A 23,641-nucleotide genomic window follows, 5' to 3' on the forward strand; every position below is an offset into this window, starting at 1 on the left:
CTTGTAGCCCTCTCATTCTTTTGCCTTTTTGGAGAAACTAACAAACACAATATATTGTCAAACACAACACACAGATATGCTACTAGTAAAACAGTAAGACAAACATGTGGTAATTTTTGAGATGATGGAATCATTTCAAATAGGCTCATAAATTTTCTCCCTGAAGAGTATACTTTTTTTGGCTCAAAAACCCAAACATAATTTCAGCTTGATCCAGAACCTATTAAAATCAACAGAACCTCCTCTCTGACTTAACTGGCTACAGGAAAAATCACAAATTTTGCAAATCACCTCTACTCCATATAGCTTCCATTACATCTTCCAGATAAGGACTAAGACACTCATAAAAGGGAACAGTAAACACAAAATTAGAATAATTATCTCTAAAAAATCATTTCACCCTCTAGAATTAACCTCCCCATTTCTCACTATTATTTTTCTACAAGCAGATGCAGTCATGCTTCCTGATGATGGATGACTTCTCAGTCCAACAAGGGGGAACCACATGGCACAGTGATGGTAGGAGGTCTTTTGGTTCTATCAGTGCGCCCGCTGTATATCTGGTCTGCCAGGTTTCTGAAGAGTTTGAGTATTTCCCTATATGTTTCTACTAAGCCCATTTCCAATATGGTGGCCTGGATTCAGCTTGACATCATCTTCCCCCAAACCCTACTCAACTCACGGCCAAGAGTATGGGGATCTTTCACATTGGGATGGTTTACTCAGCCAAGTTCTTGTCATCTCACCTCAGTGAAACATGGGCAGGACAAACTGAAATTCTTATGTCACTGTGTCTGTCATTTACCTCCAGCCCAAGGACTTTTCTTCTTAGAAAAAAAAGGAAGGAGGTGAAAGAAGAGAGGGTAAAAGCAAACATTTCCAAAAATACAAAGCTGAGTGAGGAAACAGAGCAAACACTGAGGCAACTGCTCAATTTCTTAAGGACCTCAGCTTGTAACGAAAGGCAATATCAGTGTCTGGCAGGAGGATACCAAGGCCCATACGACCGTTATCAAGTCTGACATCTTTGTTTTCCCCTAGTTCTACATCAAAATGAGCCAAAAGTAGGAAAAGAAACATCTTCATCTCATTCATTGCGAGGAACCTCCCTGGGCACATGCTGATCCCAGAGCCAAAGGGCATTAGGAAATACTTCAGTTTTCTTCTTGCCATTCTCTATGTAACGATCAAACTTGTACTCCTGAAAATTAAAGAGAAAGAGTGAGCGAGAGGTATCTAACAAAACGGTTGCATGAGTGGCTTTGTTTGCATGTCAGCGATGCTTCTTAAACCCAAAAAAATAAGATAAAGAGGAAGACAAGGAGCTGACAGCTTTTCCTTTTCAGCTGGTTCCCTCAAGTTTCATTAACCCACTTTTGCTTTCCTGCAAAGAAGACTACTTAAATCCACTTACTTAGCTCAGACCTTTTATATCAAGCTCCTTCAGTTTCCATGTCTCATTCACTAGAGTGTCTGGCCTGTATTGATTGCAATTAGATTTTGACTGCTTTGTAGCAGGGACAATGAACCTTAGTGAAAGGACAATTTCTTGTAAAGCATCATAGGCGCTTGGTGTGGTACATACATCATGAATAAGGATAGCCCACAAATGCTTGTGCATTGCACTGAACCTGTTTTTGCAAGGTAAAGCAAAATCCATCTTTTTCTTTAATTTTTATTTATTTTTTTAAAATTATTTTTTTCTTTTTGCTCCCTGTGATGCACATTATTCAAAAAGCAGACCCTGTATTTTGCAGCCAGTTTTCCCTTCAGGTGGGGTTGCTACTGAATTTGCCACATCTGACCTTCACATGGCTTGCTCCAGAAGCAGTGAGCAAAGCTAGGCAACTGCCAGGAACTGACCATTATAAAGAACGTGCTTTCAAATGAGGCTTGAGGTTGGGGCTGTAACTTGCATTCCATAAACTGAACATCTTTCCGACTATTTTCCAGCAGCAGGATCACTGTTTAGAGATAATTCATGTTTTTGAATGAAGGAGATCTGGCACCCTCACTCAGTCAACGGCAAATTAACCACTTACAAAATCCTCCTGCATGCTTTGAATAAAAATGACAGACACTTCTTGCTTATGGTCACTCATTAGCATTTGTCCTGCTTTGCATACATCTGCTATAGCAGCAGCCATTTGGAGCTGGCTGGGAACAAGTCAGTCAGACAGAAACCACCTCAACTGATTAAAAAAACCCAAATAACACAATGATAAAACACACTGATACTGATCTACCCATTAACAGCTCTGGAAACCACACACTGAGGGTCTGGTTGTCAAGAAAAACAGCAGCAGGGGAAGTGGCCTATGAGAAAAGGACAAGGGGAAGGGAGGGGATACAACTTTGGATGTTGATGACCAGGAGCCTTTTTCTCTAAATGGCAAGGGCCTGAATTTCCCACAGGGCTAAAGTGTTTTCACTGGGAAGTGCTTTTTAGTATTTGTGAAAGGAAGCATATATATATATATATATATATATATATATATATATATATATATATATATATATATTTGTTTAAATTACTACATCATCTGAGGGAGCACAGTAACAAGTGAAAGCCCAGAATACCCCCTCTTCCTTAAAGAACAATCCCTTCCTGAAATATAAATCCCAGTGATGTAAAAAAGCACTGTCAGACAGAATTGTAACTGTCTGAAAAGGAAATTGAAACAGGAAAAAACAAAGCTCTTCACAGTAGTATTTCCACAGAATGTGTTCCTGGTGTCGGGAATGATTGGGAACTGAGGCACTGCTCACATACACATACTGGGCCAAGCCTCACTGCTTTCTTGCAGTCCCAAGAGCTACTTGAAAACTTTTGCAGTTAATTTTTTTTGTAGTTAATTTTATCAAAAAATAATGTGCTGTGTAAGGAACTGGAAGAGCAGAAAACATGAGAGCTACCAATCTCAGGCTTGTGTTGTTGGGGCCTCTAGGCTGTGATAATTTTTACAGAGCCTGTGAGCTTGCTTTTAAAGAAAGGCTGTGTTTTTTTTTGGACAACAAAGGGGATTCCAGCCATGCATGAGGACTTCTTGGAAGGGAAACTGGGAATCATGGTGAGGAAAATGTGAAGAAACTGGAAATAATGTTTTCTGTGAATGGTCTGCTCACTGTATTAGGAAAACCGAGGAATCTCCTGTGATTGATATAAGACTCACTGTCATGTCCTGTATTTAGCTTTGTTTGGGAAGCCACTGTGTAGGGTTTCCTGCAAGGTTTCCTTTTCTTTCATTCTAGGGAATCTGCAGAGTTCCGTTTACTGAGCTCTGTAATTTAACTGTGCTATGATTTGGAGGTTTACTTATCCACTTTACAAAAATGGACTCGTTTATTTAGACTTTGAGTGGAGAAAGAGGTCAACAATATATGCTTACACATATACAATATGGTGCCAAAGCAGAAGATAACTTGATAGCTCTTAAATTTATGTATCCAGGAGAAAAGCATTGCTATAAAATTATCTCGTCAAGCTGCCTGTTTTCCCAGGAAAGTTTTCCCTAAATACATGACAAGCTCAAGACTGCACCTTTCAAAAAATTCATTCTCCATTTCTATCTGATCCTCAGTAGTTATTGTTGAAAGCACACTGCATATTTTAAGAACTAAACAGAACAGTGATTTCCCCACTTTTCAAGTGGGCCCATGTGCTGAAATCAATGTACTGCAATGTGTGGATTGCTCATTCACTATCAGAAAGATAAAATATATGAACTAAAGCTGTACTGTGAAAGCTGAGCAGAACTGATACCAAGCAGATATATTCAAGGAATGGAAATATGGTAATGTATTCTTACAATTATTGAATAAGGGAGGGGCACAGCTACCACTCTGATGCTTTAGTCTAGGACCTAAACAAACAGATGGACTTTTGACAAATCAATAATGTTCTCCAAAATAAAGTGTTAAGAATAAAATGAGAAAAAGCTTATTTGTTAGCTGTGACTTTTTAAGGATAGAAGTATTAATTATTTGCCAATACATGATTATTTTTTAAAAACACTTATTTTCTCAGCAGTCTTTGTCTTCATTTTGGGTGGGAGCTTACAGCAGGGTCCTACTGGATATTATTTCCATTTTCATGGCTCTGGTGATTATACCTGTCTCTACATCCTGCTCCTTCTAACTCCAACACACACCACAACTCTCCTCTGTCTCTGGCAGGGTTCCTACACACCACAATGCTGCCCTTCACCAACAAGGCATCTGAATCTCATCCTTCCTCTGCAACCCCATGTACACATCTTTATCCTTAAACTCCCCAAAAGAAGAGCCGTGGGGAGCAGTACCTCCAACATGGGTTTTCTATATTGGGGAGCAGAGCCTCTAACATGGGTTTTCTATAAACATGTAAACATGTCCAAACATGGAAATCAGCATGGTAGGGAGATGGCTATCTGCTTAGGGAAAGGGGGATGAGGAGTGATTCAGGAAAAGCTCCTATCTGTAATGCTGAAAAGAACCGACTACAGACAGCCTCACTTCATACATGGCACCCTGGACCACGGACAGCGACCGAGTGGAATAACCTACTGCAGACTCAGACTATTTAATTTGCATGCAGGTGGTGAACTTCTGAAGCCATATTAAGGCTGAGGCAGGGTGGATTAATTTCGAGTCTTTGATATTCATTAACTTGAGCGTCAGAGAAAAATACAAGGAGATGACACAATTACCCTCGGAGCTTCGCTGTGGAGCAACAGCTTTACAGTCTCAAGTTCACAACGCTATACTAATTGATCGAGAAGGGGTGAATCCCTATGAAGAGAGGTGAAAAAGCATAAGGCTTAAGTAAGTCACTGCTATTATAGGGCTTCAGAGAGTCAATGATGCTTTGGGGGCACTTAGCTAAATGGCCCACATTATTTGCTATTTAAACCACCTTCTATTATTCAGCCCTCCTTGGGTATCAAATGATCCACTGACAAACAAAACCCACATTTAGCCTAAAGTTTATGGTAGTCAATGTGCAATTGTCAATTCCTTTGAAAGCAGTAGCAGTCAGTCTCATCACCATATTTCTCTCTTCAGGCCATGAATCTTTTGACCTGTAGGGCCCTCGAAAATACATCTGAAAGTCAGAAGATTTGTTCCACAAGAAGGAACAGCAGGAAAAAAAAAAAAAAAAAAGAAAGAAACAACAAAAAAACCCTAACACAAAAGGCCTGGCTGCTGCAATGTGCCTGAAGTAGGAAGAGCAGCACCAGCTGAGCGTTTACCTTAGGATCTTCATAGACCTCGGGGTCCATGTGCAAAATCTGAGGGTAAAGGGCTATCCAGTCTCCTTTCCTCAAACTGACTTCCTGATCTCCTTCGAGCTTGAGAACAAAATCCTCCTGGCTGATGCGAATGTTCATGGAAGATGAGCACATCCGTAAACTCTCGTTTAAGGCGCTCTCTGTGATTAAACAAAAGCGGAGGGGGGGAAGCATCAGAAATATGGGAGATGACTGCAAGTTATACATGGCTGCAGCTGCTGCATCTCGACAGGTTTAGTAGGGCAGGCTAAAGGAGGGGGGGGGAGGAAAAAAGGAAAAAAACACAAACCACAAACAAAACAAAACATGAACCAGACACCAAGAGAAGGTACTAAACAGTCCCGCAGGGCGGGGGCCGCGGCTCTGAGCACTGCAATGTGATTCTCACTGATGGTTCTGAGAAACTGTGTCGACTGGAGGCAGCCACGGATTTTGGGTGGAAAGTCATTATTCAGGCACCATGTTGAAAACAACACAATCAGAAGACATGAATGCTTTATGCATTTCCTTTCATTTTGGAGCTTGAGAGCAAACACCAACGAAAGCATCCACTGAGCTATTCAGCTTGTCTTTCAGAAGCTGTTGGGTGTAGAGGCACAACTACATGCTAGAAAAAACACTTTGCTTGTTAGTCTGAGGATTTTTAAATTTATTTGCTTTGTTTTCAGTGTTCAGATGCTACACTGCCAAATGATAGCATCTCTTATGGTCAAAGTGAATGAAAGCAATTCATTATCTTCCTTTGAGTTTTAAGAGAGAAAGACACTTTTAATTGTCAAAGAGAAAACAAAACACAGCCCTTTCAGTACAGGGGAAGCTCGGTTTCTGTCTCCACCATCACATCCTGGAAGGCTCCAGAAGCTGAATGTCCTTGCTTTCCCAGTGGCCTTCACCTTTTGCTCCTAGCACGACAGATTTTATGGCTAATTTCCGGCAATTTATCCTGGCAGTTTGAGGAGGAATTCCTTTGGGAATAATATGCATAATTTGCATAAATCATTCTGATAGCATGTATATCAGCATGTAGCTCCTGTCTAAGGCTGCATCTCTCACTTAGTAATCAAAACTGACTATTTTTCCACCAGTGTGTATGGGTGCTGTTATATGTGACTGGATTCCTTCTAATCGTTAGCGTGAAAAACAGCCTAAAATTGGGTTCCATTTTCTCATAACAATCCATTTGTGCCCATTTTTATGTTTGGGGATATCAAATAAGCCTTCCCTAAGCATTCACCAAGGCGCTGTAACTGCTGCACCCGAAAGGTTAGTTTATTAGAGACAGGAGCTACCCAGTGTAGATGCAGCTGAAAAAAATAATAACAAATGCTCTTTCACTAAAAATTAAATCTGGTGCAGCATGCATAGCAAATAAAGTGGCCCTGGATGCTTTCTTGCAAGAGGTTTTTCCTTAAGCATGCATTTGTCTAAAGAAATGAGGCTGCGGTCAGCTTTGTGTGGCCAGCACCGTGATTCAATGTGACGTACAGTGAGTCTGTGCATATTCTTTTGGACTGCCTTCGTTACTATAATCAGGCAGAGTCAAATCGGCTTGTTGGTGACGAAGCCAGAGAAGAACCCTGGTTCCAGAATATGGCCTCTACTGCGAATAGCCACAAGGCACCTGACACGATAGATTTCAACTGGCAGTGCTCTGGCAACAAAACTTTGCGTGGTACAAAGGAAGGGTCCAGCCTCCATTCCCAGGCTGCCCTCAGCCTTCAAAATGCACAGCTCGGAACGCCGTGATTTTGGAAACAGTGGCGACACATATGGCAACACCATTCACCCAGGAAATCAAATGGGGTGGGGGTGGTGGGGAGAGCAAAAAAGGAAAATAATTATTCCAGTGCTGCTGTGAAATAGCGGGTCTGTGTTTAACTCGACCAGCACTGCAGTCACATCCTATCGGGGGCCGTCTTCCCGCAGAGCGCGGCAGTCGGTGCCCACCACCGGATCGCAGATGACAATCGGGCAGCATATCTTATGCAGAAGTTAATCACAATAATGGAGCACAAAGTGTGGCTTAGCGGTCAGATCGTAAATGACAAATCTGTTTTACCTTCCAGTACCAGTTATGTGTGGAAGGCGAGCTTGGCTCTAGCTCTGAGCGATCATGCCGATAATCATTAGATGACAAAAGTAATGAGTCACATTATGATCAACAAAGGAGGATGGAAGCTTATACGGGTTTGCAGGCAAACATTAAAAAAAGAGACAGTCAGCTTTCCCCAAATGCCGGGGCTATACATTGGGAGGAATGACAACTGCACAATAAAGCTGCAGCCTTTGCTTGCAGTTGTCATAGTTGAGCAGACACCAGCCATCGCTACTGACAGACCAGCTGGGTAGCTTGGGAGGCCTTCCATTCTGCACCATGAGGTACAGTAAATTATCCAGCGTGGTAGAGCAACATCTGTTTCTGTGCTTGTGCCGAACAAACAAGGCAATTTAAAGCATACCAAGGGATAACCAAGCAGCAAATGAGCATGACCCTCATTTTTTTTCCCCTTCTTACACACATGAGATGCTAAACTTTGCTGTACACACACTACATAAAGAAGCCAGGCTGTTGTTTGATAAGGTGTTGTCAGAGAGATTTTACATATTTTCGAGGGAGAGAGAGAGAAATATCTCATAGTATTGTTATTCTTAGAATCCTCCCACTTCTCTCTTCATTCCTCTTATACTAAAGCTAGCACTCAGTCTCCAATTCATTCTAGATTTTTTTTTTTAAACTGTTTCAATATACTTATAAATATTCAGTCTTTAAACCCTAATTTGCTATACTTAGTTCACATGCCTTCAAGCATTTGTCTTCCAATTTCCACTGAATAAATGCGTACTAATGAGAAATAGAGCAAGCTGCTGAGGCAAAGCTGGGTGACTTGAGCCTGGCCTGCCACCAGCTTGTGATAGGCAGGCAAATTGAGTTAAAATGAAAAGTCTTGTCAGCTGAAATACAACATGGTAGCCAAACAGCAAGCTGTCAATCATCCAGCCAAAACAAGGGACTGCAGGTAATAAAAGGTCACAGTGAATCATAAGTGCACTTGGCTTTCATAGGCAAGTTAATTTTAATTAAACATGATCTCGATCTGTAAATGTTTTATAAAACTTATTGTGCATAATGGATTGTTAATTTTACACTAACAGCAGGTAATAGGGAACTATAATTATTAGAGTGCATTATAGGAAAAAAGCAATTGGATATGCAAATATTTGGGGGTGTCTCTAGTTCACGTGCACAGTGGTGTGTCTACATGCACAACTGCAAACAACTACATCTGTATCTTCCTGAGAATTACATGGTACTGCCCAGCTGCCTGCAGGAAAAATATATTTATTTACCTCAACCTGAACAACAATTTTAATGCTTATTGCTTGTGTTACAGTTACACACTCTACATTAGCTCTTTTGGGGTTCCTGCCATTTTGTCTATACAAAACGATTTTTCAAGCTGTGCTTTTTTTTTTTTTTTTTTTTTTTGCAGGAAATCTCCGGGATTCAGCAGTGACCTGGGGCAAGAATGCTTCACAATATAAATGAATGGACTAATACTGAACAAACAAACTGACTAAACATGCCTAGCGCTACACATGCACTAAGTATTTTTCTGCTCTACCCTTTGCATTTCCATTTTAACCATAAAACCCGACAGACCGTTCTCATGTATCGTTTACCGTATTAGAGCTCCATTGTGAGTCATAATGACTAATAATGTATGTTACTCTGTGCACACAAGCACGCGTGTTTTGGTTGCTGGAAAAGTCTCAAGCAGACAACACAAAGTGTGCTGCCCCAGAAATGCCATCAAAAGAAAATAACCAGGGCCACAATGTGTGACAAGAGGATTGAAAGCTTTTCATTTTTAAATCACATACCTGTGTTTTGAATTTAGAAGTAAATCGGGACATGTCATTCCCTAGACCCAACAAATGTGGCCACAATAACAAAAATGCCACTCGGAAAGGCTTTTTAGCAATTCCTGCTTGTTCCCCATAGCATGAGGAATCCAAAAAAAGGTTCTTGTTACAGTAGGCCAAAAAGAGGACGGGGAATCAGAGCGCTTAAAACAGGAGAAAGAGATGACAAGGTGATAAATAGATAAGAACCCCACCTGGCTGCCTTAACCAGGAGCAGGGACACAAATTCCCATTTTTCTGTGCTGCAGGTCAGTACAGGGGGAGAGGGAGGAGGACAGGCTCCTTCTCACATGCCGTGGCCAGAAAGCTGTAGCTACTAAGTGTGGGTACGGTTGGCCTTTTCCACACAGCTGCCAGCGGAGATGGGGAATTCTTGCTGCACAAGCAATGAAAATTTGAACCTTTGTTCCTTCTATACATTTACTAAGAAAACATCCTTTTCTCCTCTCCACTGAAGCATGAATTTAATTCTCTTATGGTACAGTTTTTTTTTTCTATATTATTATTTTATGGGACAGTATCCAGCCCTTTACGACTTAAGTGCCAGAAGAATTGAAATCAAGCTCCTTTACATACCACATTATGTTTAACACCATTATAAAATTTAATAAAAGTATAACTTGAATACTACAAAGTTAGATGTAGCATTTTCCTCTTAACAGGTATATCAATGATACTGAGACATTTGACAGTTTCAAGGAGCAGCAAGAGGATGACACAGTCAGTGTTGGAAATGGTTTATCCCATTTTTCACCAGGTGATTTTAGTGAGGTCTGTGCTTTTATTTTCCTTAATCCCACACTTTTGGGGCGCTTTTGTTTTTCCTTTACCAATTCCACCTCTTTCTCTCATTAGAAAATGAATTTTGTCTTGATCACCATAGGAAAAATTTCTTCTCAGAAAGCATGGTGAGGCATTGGAAAAGGCTTCCCGAGGAGATGGATCAGTCACCAACCCTGAAGGTTTTGAAGAAAATGGCAGATGTGGCACTTAGAGACATGGGTTAGTGAGCACAGAGGGGTTGGGCTGGCAGATCCACAAGATGATCTCAGAGGTCTTTTCTAACCTTTATGAATCTATGATTTTGTGATCTTGATGCTTGGCAACTTTTCTTCTCTGTTATCTTTTGGTGGATGCTAACTCAGATGTCAAACAATTTTACTTGTGTTCCCATGTTACACGAATAGCTCAGAATGTCATGTTACTCTTGTTATTGGATATCTTCCCAACATCAAAAGCCTTCTTCATCAACTACTGATCAATCTGCATAAAAAGAGTTGTAACTCCAGATGAAACCAATTTACTAGATCCACGCTATATATAGTTAACAATAATGCCTTAATAAAAAGTAGCTGAATCAAACTCAATTTCTGTGCTAAGAGAGACAACTGAAATTGACCCACATGCTCTCAGTAGATGCCATATTGGAGAATGGCAACCTTTATGTAGATGCTCACCAGGTGCACTGACCCCATACTGCTTCACCACCCCATCCATCACAGCTTCATTTTAGAGCAGACTACCAGGTCAGTACAGGAGCTACCAAAACATATAGTGCTGAGCTCAGCTTTATTAGGGGGTTGCTGTCAGTATCTAAAACAAAAGGGATATTCACCCTTTATGCCTTTATACAGCTCCTGTCTATCCTGATACCACTACCTATGGGAATTTTCAGATGCTTTGAAGCTAGGCTGCTCCCTGCTACACATACCTATGAATATTTCCTTCTCTCCTCCCCCAGGCTAATTTCAGCATTCATCTGACCAGTGTCTGTGCACTATGAAGTGAAGTGAAACCACTGGGCCCTGAAGGCTCATCCAACCTCAGAACACAGCTTCCCACAGTGACTGGTCAGAGTCCTTCTGCAAGCCACTGATCTACAACTAGAAGACCTGGATCTCCCTTGGAGCTCTCTGTTTTGAATCAAGGTACTGCTTTCAGTACTGAAAATGCCATTTCTCATCTGGAAATCTTTAGTTCTTCTCTTTAGTTCAGAGGCATAGCTATGCTGAAGCCTGCTTTAGAGCTCTTTTTATCATGTTCAGGAGAGAAAAAGAAAGAAACCGCTTGTGAAAAAATTACATTTCCAGTTTAAATGCATTACCCTACTTTAATTTCAGAAACGGGTCTTTCTTGGCAGTACCACGCAGAAGTATTTGAAATGCATTAACACTTCGGCAGATGCTCAGAATCAAGCAACTTAATAGGCATCAACTTTTTTCAAATAATTGCAAAGCTTCGATTTAGCCTTTTGCATACCTTGCATAGTTAATTACCTAGGCTTTAATGTTTACATGCAATGAGAGTATCTACAGCTATAAACTACATAATTTATAATTGATGTAAATGGGTGTTATTATGTCAATTAGGCAGCTGTGTCCTCCACCTTCTCAGTAAACAGAAATGAGTGATAAACCCGGTTTGCAGGGAGAGACCCTCTTCTCTTGCTAACAGATAAAAATAAATTACCCAGGTAGACCAGGTTGTCCAATTGTTCTCTGGTGAGGTGGATGTTATACGTGGGCCCTCTCTTCTGACCTGTTGACTGCAGCAAATGGTCAATCTCGTCACGCACCGCTGCGAGAGCTTCTGGGTGCCGCAGCAGATAATACATGGCCCAGAATGTAGCTGGAATCGTGTTTCCCACAGAGGCCCACAGGAAGGCAAAATGATGTGCTGGGAGAAAATAAGTGAAAAGGAAGATTAATAGCGTTTATTACACTGATTAGATTTGCAGTGTGCTAATTAAAAGATGTTAGGACACAGAAGCAGCCAAGGATCAGTGGCTTTTAATGAGGACCAATAGGCTTCTGAAGTCTAATTTTCTGCTTAATGAGAATAGTTTGAAATGTAATGTCGGGGGGGTGGGGGGAATAAGGGGAGTAAATGCAGCTCAGTTATAATCTTTCTCATTATCACCATTAAGTATCTTGTTTTACCACCTCATCACAAAAAAAAAAAAAAAAAAAAAAAAAAAATCAATTATCATAGAGGGTTGTTTCAGAGTAAAACATTTTATCATTAGCCAATTAGAAAGAACATAAAAAAATCTCAAGGTCGCCATTTTGCCTTTTTATTTCAAAGGTCTATAGTAAATTATTTTATTTTAGACAAGCTATCATTCATAAGTTTCCTACCTGCTTTGTCATAATCTCCAAGCAGCTCATATTTCTCAAATATATCTTGTCTGGCTTGGACCACTTTTGACCCTCCCAGCCATTTTGTCATGTTCTGAAGTAAAAAATGATGTATAAGCTCCTTCCGAACCTTCTTGGTAGCTCCTAGCAACTCAATTGGTATGTTTGCAGCTAAATAGGGAAAGCTGGCATCAAACTTGATAAATTTGTCTCTGATTTCACTAATAACTTTGCGGCCATCTGCAGCAGGAACTCTTCCATATAGTGTTACAAAACTGGCTTCAAACATTACAGAGCAGCAGAATTTGTACATTTTTTCTGTTTCCCAATCTGTTGCTTGTGAGCATTTCCATTCAAATATATCCTGGAGATTTTTCATCATGTGGTCAGAAATTATTTCCAAAGGCTTGCCTTGTAGATACTGGTAGATTCTGTGCAGGTTTTCCTTGAGATCAGGGAATTTCACATTTGACAAGGCTGGGTAGTCAAAAGTTTTGGAAGCCATCTTATCTGCAAATTCATGGAACTCAAGTTGTTTGCTATTTCGGATGACGTAAACATATTGAAATGGGTCCATGATAAAGGTAATATATCTTCCTGAATAGAAGAGAAGAAAAAACAGAGACATGTAGCTTTATACTCTGAGGCTTCCAGAAGTAATAACTGAAAATAAGCACCATCAACATCTGGAAGAAGAACACCAAGAAAACTATCAAAGAAAAGATCTGCAAAGAAGGAAAAAAAAAAAAAAAAAAAAAAAAAAAGAAGAAAAAAAAAAAAAAAAAAAAAAAAAAAAAAAAGAAGAAGAAGAAGAAAAAAGAAAATAAAAGAAAAAAAAGGAAGAGCCAACATATTGTATTTAGATTTGGAAAACACAATACTTACTCTCCTTGAAAGGATCTCACCTGCATATAACTTCACAGCACTTCTAAAAGCAGCATGAAGACACATTTCAATTGCGGACTGAACTACTGGTTTGGCAACAATACTGCACTTTGGAACAAATCAGTTACTATCCTAGTATGATTTATGAAATGTAATGTAGGATCATAGCATTTTGATTTATTATTTATTTATTATTATTATTACTATTAATAGCAGTAAGATATTTCGTATTTCATTTGCATAGAGGAGAGTGGATGAGGGAGGCTGAAGTGGAAAACTTGTTACCTAGGCAGATTTTCTTCAAGGAGATGGCATCTAGACTCAAAATCTGCTGGCAGTCGCTTTAACTGCAAGCTGTAAAACCCCAACATTTAAAGCCACATCTGTCTTTTCCTTTAATTGTGTCTCAGTTTCCCTGCTAAGAATTTGCTTAGTATCACTAAAATGACCACAATGGAATCTGATTTTGAAGCCCTGGCTTATAAAGGAGGATCTTATTCTTACAATGCTTTCCATTATGGGGTTCACACTGACCTGGCACAATCATTAACTGTGTAAAGTGCACAGAAAACCTTCCAACCTTCTTGGTGCACCTGAGGAGCAGTACAGCAGGTCCTCCAGCTGTGGGTACTAAGGTACAGCACTGCAGTGTACAATGCCTTTTGGAGTTGCCTAAACCAGAACAAAAATCTAAAATTTCCCCCAAATTTCAAGTCAACTAATAAAGGACGTTTTGGTGAACTGTCATGAATGCAAACGCTAATGCTCACAAATCTCAACTAAAACTTAACTCTTTATGGGTGATTCCCATGTTAAGTCTAAATTTAGAGCTCTTGATTCTTAACTTGCAGGGACAGGTGCATTAGGGAAAAAAGGTACCCATTAAAATGTGCACATTTTCTGTGACATATCCTAGCCATAAACCCAGAAAACATCAAAGCTTAGCATACTTACAGTCTAATTCTGTCTTACTAGAAGGACAAATCTCCTTTGATTTTAATGGGAACACTACATGCTTAACTGAAGGCCAAATTTGGCTCTGTGACAGATGTCCTGAGATAAAGTAGTCACTACCACTAAAAATGTCAACTAGTATCCATGGTTACCATGTAGTGATATTTGAATGATCATAGTTATTCCATATCCTGACTTGCACATACACACACTGCTCTGTGGCAAAGATGGGTGCGCTCTGGACATTCTTTGCAATAATAACCAGCTGGAGAAATTTTCATCCCATTTATATCCCCTGCAATTCCAGTGAAACAGTAAGGAAACATGAGGGACAAACAGAGACAGAATTTGACCCCCTTCTTCTCAACAATGTGCAAAGGTGTCTGAGGTACTCATGGAGTTTGCTTTACTGTAACATAATAAACTACAGATATAAATCAGTTTTAAAGAGCAAGAAATCAGCCTGATAAAGTGATCCTCAATTCCCAGTCCTCTTCCCTGACCATTTCTTCCTTTCCAACCCACATACGAATTTTTAGCCCCTTAATTTTTTAACTCTTGCAGAATCTTCCCAAGCCTTTGCAAAGAGTCCCAGCACTGCTCTCCCTGCACTCCTCTCACCCCAGCTTTCTCACACTTGCACACTCTTCAATGAGGCCACCATCTTTGTGATCAAAGCTTGGAAAGAATGCCCACTGGAGTGATTTTTAATAAATAGACTTGGAGTGCTATTAACCCTAAAGATGAAAGCTGGCTTCCTAACTTTGCGTTTACAGGGTAAACAATTTAAGTTAAGATTTTTAATTAATATTAATTTAAACCATCTGTCCACCATCTGCTTATTTCTGATGCAAAATATGAGTTTCTTTGTGATCTTTAATCAGACTCTTAGCAAACACACATCAATTCTTATCATTTTTTAAGCAAGAAAATAATTTTCAGCAAATGGGTTTTCAGACAAACAAACTATTTTAGCAATAATTTTAAATCAAAACCCTCTCAACATTAGCACATACTTTAGAAAAGAAAATCTCTGACAAATAGAATAGCACAGATCCTTATTTTTATTATTCTCCTCAGGTTCCTGGTAGCAAAAAATAAGTATGTACCAAAATATAATTCATTCTGTAGAATCAGCTTGAGCTCCAGACCATATCATTGCAAGTTGGCGATATATATAAACACTGAAAACAAAACACTTTGTTACTGTATTTATGCGGTGTCTCTGTAGTCAGAATAGCGGAACCCCTCTATAACAAAGGCAGCTTGTGAATGTACCTCACAGGGGATCTAATTTTAGATCTCTTTGTTAGAACAAGACTAAAATGTACAACTAATTAACTGCAGAGAGAAAGTTTTTGTTGCAAGAGGGCTTTCAGCCATTAACATCATGACCTGCGCACAAATGCAGCACCACAGGTTTGCCCCAGTGCCTTCTATCCAGTAAGAGACTGATGATAACTACAAAACCATGCTCCAGCATCTCGACTACCCGAAGCAGCCTTTGAGAACTTAACAGCAAACTACCAAAATTTCTGACCTCAATATACCATTTTGAGTTTTTTGAGCATCAATACTGCCATGAATTTTTTTTTTCAGATCATTTTGTTGAGGTCTCTTCCCACTTAATATCCCTGGTGGTGTCAAATACCAACAAATGCAAAGTTCTTCCTCAAGTTTCTTGTTACTCTGCAGTATGTTAAAATGCAGCTGCCTCCTCATCTCCAATACCATTCCATTGCAGCTAATGCCAAGAACTACCTCATGTAGCAGTCTTTTCTAAAACAATACAAAAATACTGTTGCTCATGATTTTCCATCAGAGTACCGGTAAATGACAGATCAGCCAAAAGTGGAGGCATGCCACATGCTTTCCAAATTAGGGAGCTTTAAATATTGAACATATTTATAAAGAAACCACTGGGGACAAAGCCTGTCCTTGTTAGAATACAAAAAATTCCTTTGGCACAAAAAAGCAAGTAGACTTGTCCATACAGAAACGCTACACTGAAAATCCCAACAGTTTAAGTCACAGAGATATTTTATTTAGTACAATAGAAACAAGTCAAAATAATAGATGTATACTTGTTTCTGTAAAAAGCCCTTTGAGTTATTTTAATATGGATACAGAAAATTTATACTCCTTGTCCAATCCTTCAGTTTGCATTACAACCGTGCTGCAAATAGCCTGGTTATCTCCATTTAGTTTATACACTCTCCTAGAAATAGAAGATTGATGTGGAAAATATGAAAATTGTCAACTTTGGTAAATCTGAGCACAGAAGCCAGTATTTGTATGATAGTTAAGAAATTACTCTAATAATGCATTCCGGAGCTTTTTAATGCTAATGATGAAAGACAAGCGTTTCATATGCCATATAATGATGGATGTTATTTCAGTAATGCTTGCAGCAGACTTCAGTTTTGTAAGTTCATGGAAATTACCTTTTGCCTAAGACAGAAAAATGTGGTATGTTACTGTAGGCGTGTCACGATTTAGAAGAAAAGAACGTCTTATTAGCAGAATTTAAAAAGGCCACATGTGCTTAACGAAACCACCAAAAGACAGATTACTTTATTAAGATTTAAGCCAGACAGTCTCATAGATGGCACTGCAATGCCCACTGTCATTTCTAATAACACATCAGGAAAAGGAGACAAAGTTTAAAGCCGGGAAACTGACAAAACTGCTTCAAGATTGTTAAGTTCTTACCTAGCTGCCTGCCTACACTGTTGATCCTTAACAAGCAAGAAAGGCTGGGCCAGGAAGTACTGCCATCTAAAAACAACAGACTCGGGAGCTTTTTCTCTCATCCTTTCCTTCTTCTTTTCTTTTCTCTCCCTCTCTTTTTCTTTTTTGAAGACTATCGCTTTTATGTAATCGTCCTCTTATTAGGAAGATTCTGCTGAACTGCTGACAATGATGTACAGTAGTGCTTCGCCGGTATGACGTTTGGGGAAAACGATTCTGCTGCACCACCACACAAAACCAATTAGAGAACTATTTTCTGCGACAGGTCAGGAATTTACATTGTTTCTCATAGAAAGATGTGCTTTTTAATTTCTTTATTAAGATGACATCCATGTCCCTTGCGACTTTTAGGTATGACAATCATTTGCTCATCACATGGGAAAGTACAATCAGCGAAATCGCATTACCGGTACGGGGCAATGCCAGAAACTCCAAGCATCGTTCCACATTTTCCAAATGAACTAGTTTGAGAACCAATAATTAGAACAATACATATTGATAGGATTTGTTGACAGGACCTGTAGTCACTCACCAGGGGGGTAAAGCAATGATAGTACATACACAGCCGGCTACTTTATGTTTGCTGAACATACAAACATCATCTTTGTCAAATCACAGAGATGCACAGAAAGCCTGTACGTCTCAATATCAAGACAAGATACAAGCTACTAACTAGCTTCATCTTCCTTTCTGAGTTGTGGCTGACAAGCTGCTTCTGCTTAGTGAAGTCCTGATGGTCAGTATTTTTAGACTGGAAAAAAGAGAAGCCTCTTAGCATCTCCAATATGACCAATTCACAGAATCAAGGATTTCTCTATATAAGGCTGAAATGACATCCATAACTCACTCTGTTTGCTTTAACCTGTCTCAACAAAGGTTTTCTCAGAACACCTAAACATAGGGAGATTAGTAGAAAAGGAATTTCGTTTGCTGTGCAAACAGAAATTTGTTAAAATAAATTGCATCCACAGATTGCCTAAAGACACAAATCTTTAAATAAAAGTATAAACAAAACAGTACAAATAAATATTTAATTAAACACATTTTGCATTCTGAAGCATGACTACATTTGCTTTTATGAATGCACTAAGAGAGCCTTTGAATAATTGCTATTAATTTTGACTTATAAGAAGCCATTACTGTGTATGGTATGAATGTACATCAACAATAAAAAAGACAATATTTCACAAAAAAGTTAGTCTTGTAGATTAACTCATTTTCAAGATGCAGAAATACCTGAACACACCAGTTTGCAATGGAGAAAAAAACAAACACAAATGAAAGAAAAAAGCCATAGTTAACAGCAGTAAAAATGCCCTTCTGAAAGACAAAGAACGCAATAAGAGGAAGTAAAAAAATATTAATTAAACAAACCGTATGCAATTTACTTCATTTTTGAAGGAAAAAATTGTATTGCAAAATACAAATTAAATGGAAAACTAAAAATAGTGTCACCGTTAAAAATTACAAAGCAAACTTTATACTTTCACTTTTCTTTGAAACTCTTTAAAAATACAAGGATAGCTAAAAGTGGGGTAGAGAACTCTGAGTAATAATTGATGCAGCTATAAAACTGATCATTTGAACAAGGATATCAGCATTCAAAGTGGCAAAACCTTTATTCTACTGACCCTCTCAGATAACAGTTTATCTTTTTCTGAACAAAGGAAACTACTTGATTTTAAGTTGATTTTAGTAAAAAGTGTGTGTGTGTGTACACACACAAGCATATATGTACATTTATATATTTAGGTTTCATTCAAGAATCCAGCTTTTTTCCTTGCTTTCCTTACGATTTAAGCATCTACGTGAAATCACTCAAACGTTGGTATTCAAGCTAGAGTAGTAAAGCAGCTATAAATATAGAAAGCAGCAAGGTTATATCATACTATATTATATTGTTATTTTCAGCAAGCACAATCAGAGTAAGAGACTGGCAATGGGAAGTTTCTGCGTTCTAGTCCTGATTGTATCACTGAGTCAACGTGTCATTCATTCCCTTGTGTTCCTGTCAACCAGTTGTAAAATGTGTGAGAACATATCCTGCACTTTTTTTCTAAAGTGTTTTCTAAATTTAATCTGATATTTTTTTCTGTGCAGTGTCAAGATGATGTTAGTTCTGCCTTCCTTAGGAAAGAAACAATACACGTTTAGAGGTTTTCCTACATTACACATCTACAAATTCTGCTGATATGCATGTACACCTACATCTATACACAGATACACGCACTCATAATTAAATCCTGTGGATACTTAAATGTAATAATACATTTGAATTTAACACACCGTGTTCTGTGCTGCAGAGGAATGTTTTCAGTTATGTAAGAATCTAAAGTAAACATCTGAATTGCTATTTAACACCACTGATGGAAAAATTAAGAGAAATAATAAAATATTTCTCACCAGCAATATGTACAGTGAAAATATCTCCAAGTTTCTTTTGCTGATCCAGTAAGAATTTGAAAGCATCTTTTCTAAAAATCAAAGCCTTCCCCAGGTAAGGAATCCAGCCATTTATTAGCGGGGGCTCTCCAGTCTTCCTGTTAAAAACATAAAAAAAAATATTTGGAATGAGCTTTGTCGAGAGAGCAACTCATCTTTATATCTATTTATATATCACAGTTAGATCTAACATCTATGCAATGTATAATACACTGTACATAAAGTTCTTTAGATATGACAGCAGGTTAAGCCTAATCACACCCCTGAGCACAGAGGGCTCTGTGCAGTGATTATGAAAAATAAGAGGGAGAAATTGAGACACATCTAACTACAGGTCATCCAGTTATTATCAAAAAGTTATGAACATGGAAAAATTACATATTGACGAAAATCTCAGAGAGAGAAGTCCTCTCATTTTCAATATTTTGCATGTCAAAGAGAGGCATTTCAGAAGGCATTTATGACAGATTTAGGTAAATAGGACGCTGACGTACCACACAAAACAAATAGCCTTACAGATAAGGTTTTAAGAATTCCTGTTTACCAGCATACAAAACAGCTACCATTCTAACTAAGTATCTTTAACATATAGAATAATAATAGAGGCTGAACATTCACCGTAATAAATCTCAGTCTCTGTATATTTATAGTCTGCTAAGCTAGAAACCTGCATGGACATTTTAAGATGAAATTCTAGATAACTATATGTAACCCATCCTGAAAAAGCAGCCACTCTGCATTGGTTATGTTTGCAGAATAGCATAAAATACCTTTCAAGATTCTATTAAGTTATATATTTCTCTGCAAAGGAAAAGAGCTTCACACTGTCCTATTCCTAACTGCAAGTAGACGTCTTTCCTCTGTGCTGGTCTTTACTTGCTTCAATCTGATTTACAACAAAGAAACATAATGCATGCTTGCTCTGGAAAGGATTTAAACAAATATTCAAGAACAACTCTGTTGCTACATCCCATCTGTGAAGGTGACTTACACTACATGCAGAACAACTCATTCTGATTAAACACAAGATATTTACTAGCTCGGATCTAATCAAAGATCAAGGGATCACAAGCTTTACTACTATCATACACAGCATGGATTTTTCTGTAGCTGGATTAACCCTATCATAGTCACATTCTCCCATGAACTGCTCACACAGAAATAAAATGTAAACGTGATAATGTTGAACTTACATTTTCTATTTTTCTAATTAAAACTTTCCAAGGAGCAAATTACAAGCCCATAATTTGCACTTCTACTGCAAAAAGTTGTTACAAATTCAGTTAAAGATGAACAGCTGTAGCCAAACCACACTGCACGCCTTGAGCCACTTCTGTTTCACCGGCCACTAATTACAGATGTTGGTTTTCCAGAAAATCATTTTGTAACATGTAATTCTTGTAGCAAACAGAAAAATTTACATTCCACACATTTGCACTGCCTTTTTGTTGTTGTTGTTTCTTGGAACTCTGTGGGTAGGGGTTTTGTTGTTTGTTTTGCAGTGGTTTCTTTATTATGGGAAAGGTGCACCCTTTCATTTTCATACCTTGCATAAACCAAAATGTTACGCATGAGTTACTACAGTGAGGCAGCAAACTTTGTACTGCTTAATGCTATGCTCGGTGTAGACAAGACAAGAACTAATCTGAGATTACATGAGAGGGATCACCAGCACTGGGAAGTGCAGCAGCCCACTCGATATCCTTAATTATCCCCTTAAAGCCTGTAACAAATCTGGATGATTTACCAATTTTTCCCCCCGACTATGCAGTCCCACCAGTGGCCTGCTTTCCTTTCCTGGTGACACCCTGTTCGTAGCCCTGTGACAGATATTTAGATAGGCTTTTTGTCATATTCTAATTTAACGCATCTCATTTCCCACTCCACGTTCTGTCAGTCGGTCAGAAGCTGTATTCTTCACCAGCTTTCTGCCGGGTAAAGAGGACACAGCTCAGAGATCCAGGGGGAAATTAACTTAATGCTCCAAGTCCGTGGGATCACATCAGGGAGACATTTTGCTATCGCCAAGACGTGAGGGTCATCGTTCGCCTCAGCCGCGTTCAGCTCAGCAGCAATGAGCTCAGTGCCGTTAAACACCAGGGCTGGGCTCCGTGTGCTTCGTAGGGAAATGCAGCACCACTTCAACTTACGACCCGTAGCAGGCTGCTCACAGAAATGTGTCTTCATTTCCATCTTCGCTGCTCTTTTGGAGAGTGAGGTCATCTTAATGACTTATAGTCCGCCAACACATAGCACGGCGCAGGTTTTCCAGCTCCCCCAGACATGCTTAACTGCACACATATTCAGGCAGTGCTGCTCACCTTATCTGAGCTGCCTGAAACCTGTGCTAAAAACTCTGCAGCAGCTTTGGGGTGCTGCACTGCTTTCCCAGCGATTGGTCTGAGCCACCAACAAAGCCCATGCAAACTTTTCCCCTCCAATTGAATTTGTTCACAAACTTTAACCTAGGGCTCATGCTTTACAGCCTTTATAAAATGTGGTACTTAGACCAATAAATGTTAAAAAATGCTAAAAGAAGCCTTCCAGGTTTTTTTGCAAAGTGTAACACATATCTAAGTTAACAAAAAACAAAACAAAACAAAACAACAAAAACAAAACAAAAAGCCAAAAAGAACATGAAGTGTTTTGATGGCAATTTAAGATTGCAGCTTTTTAAATTCAAGCATTGAGAACTTCCTACCGGACAGTCCCGTGCACGATGACACTCACATCTAGTTTAATCACTTAAATCTTAATTCACCTAACACACTTAGTGTCTCATAATATTTACTCCATGTTCCATTTAGTTTTTTGGGGCTTTTTTTCTGCATATTGGCTTGCTTTTGCATACATACAGAATACTTATTCCTTCATGAGAAGTCCCTTTGAATTCAGTAAAACTTAATGGTCAGATTTCTCACATATGTCTGAATTGTACGAATAAAGCATCAGCAACACAAAACTGCAAAATCTAGAAGCAGGCAGATCACTTAACAAGTGGAAGGAAACTAGCACAACTGTATCACCCACCATTGGTAAATGGTGGACTCCAAATGGAACTCTGCAAAAAATCATCCGGCTACAAATATGGTGCACACACACTACACAGACTGATATCTGCAATTTTTCTTTGCCTTTGTTTGAAAAGGTATTTTCTTGATAGTAAATAATGAAGTTGTAATTCTATTCAAACAAAGAAGTGAAGCTTTGGAGTTTACTTACAGTTTCCACAAGAGATACATTTGAGCTCACTTAAAAAAATCAAGTCACTAATTCAGGTATGATTATTTAGTTAAGAAGCTGAAGCAGCACAAACAATGTGAATGTTGTGTCCATGCTGCAGTGATTAAATAAAAAAGAAAAAAAATGGGCTGCAACATTAATTATGTGAAAAATAGATGAAAATATTTATTTTTTTTATCCCAGAGTTCTCTAAATATTATTTTCTATTAGCAAAAGTGGGAAATCCAAATAAAGCCATTATTTCTGAAACTCTCTAACTGTTAAAACATACAATTTTTTATAATTCTTCAGGAAAAAAAAATATAAAGATTCACAAGAAAGCAGACTTTGCCAACACTGATCTCTAGTAGAAACGCTATTGCTTATAGAAGTATGCAGGACTATTCTTTTGCTCGTTACATCACCCTGGCTCCTGTGCAGTGCAGGGCATTGGATCAGTGTAAACGAAAGAAGAATCTTTCACTCATTATTTGTATTCCTAAGGAGCAGATGTCTTCCAAATTATGCAAAAAAAAAAAATAAATAAATAAAAAAAAAAATCCACCGAGCATCTAGTACTACAGCAGATGAACAGGTTAATTTTTCTCTTTGCACATAATAAATCATAAGTGCTTTAACACCCATAGTCACATTTCATGAACATAAACCTTCTGTTTAATAATGTCTGTTTACAACTAGAATCAGACATACAGTAATCTCTTGCCTGGGATAAACATTAATCCAGATCTGTCTAGAAAAATTATACAATTCATTACCATAAGTAATCTCTATTGTGCCCTGTGCTTAACCTTCATCTTTTTTCCTGTCCTATAATCTTGCAAATCCACTGGTGGTGTATGATTGGCATCTGGTGTGAGTGCAGCCATCACTGCACAAAGAAGAACTGAATAAGCTATGCATGGCAATGTCACTTGGTGGGGATGCTGCCGCTTCACCACAACTTTCACCAGCAGGTGAAAGAATCCTCAAGCTGGGGAGAATAAGGGCCCAGAAAAGACTGGATAATATCATTTGCCACAGAGGAGCCATTTTTGC

At 38.7% G+C, this 23,641-nt stretch overlaps 1 protein-coding gene and 1 long non-coding RNA gene across 2 annotated transcripts in view; one reads left to right on the forward strand and one right to left on the reverse strand.

Moving 5' to 3' along the window:
• Nucleotides 1-653: 653 nt before the first annotated feature.
• LOC107310250 (25-hydroxycholesterol 7-alpha-hydroxylase) overlaps nt 654-23,641 on the reverse strand; it is a gene marked incomplete at its 3' end in the record, with an annotated part of 116,719 nt that continues 93,731 nt past the window's right edge. Inside the window, 6 exon segments of the mRNA NM_001323207.1 lie at nt 654-1,160; nt 1,162-1,201; nt 5,232-5,410; nt 11,664-11,870; nt 12,332-12,928; nt 19,325-19,461. Coding sequence (NP_001310136.1) covers nt 931-1,160; nt 1,162-1,201; nt 5,232-5,410; nt 11,664-11,870; nt 12,332-12,928; nt 19,325-19,461 — 1,390 coding nt within the window.
• Nucleotides 8,670-11,672, forward strand: LOC116652965. Its single transcript, XR_004306235.1, has 2 exons — nt 8,670-10,196; nt 10,936-11,672. It is a non-coding gene; the product is annotated as an uncharacterized LOC116652965 (long non-coding RNA).

Source organism: Coturnix japonica, chromosome 2 (genome assembly GCF_001577835.2).
Source record: "Coturnix japonica isolate 7356 chromosome 2, Coturnix japonica 2.1, whole genome shotgun sequence".
NCBI lineage: Eukaryota > Metazoa > Chordata > Aves > Galliformes > Phasianidae > Coturnix > Coturnix japonica.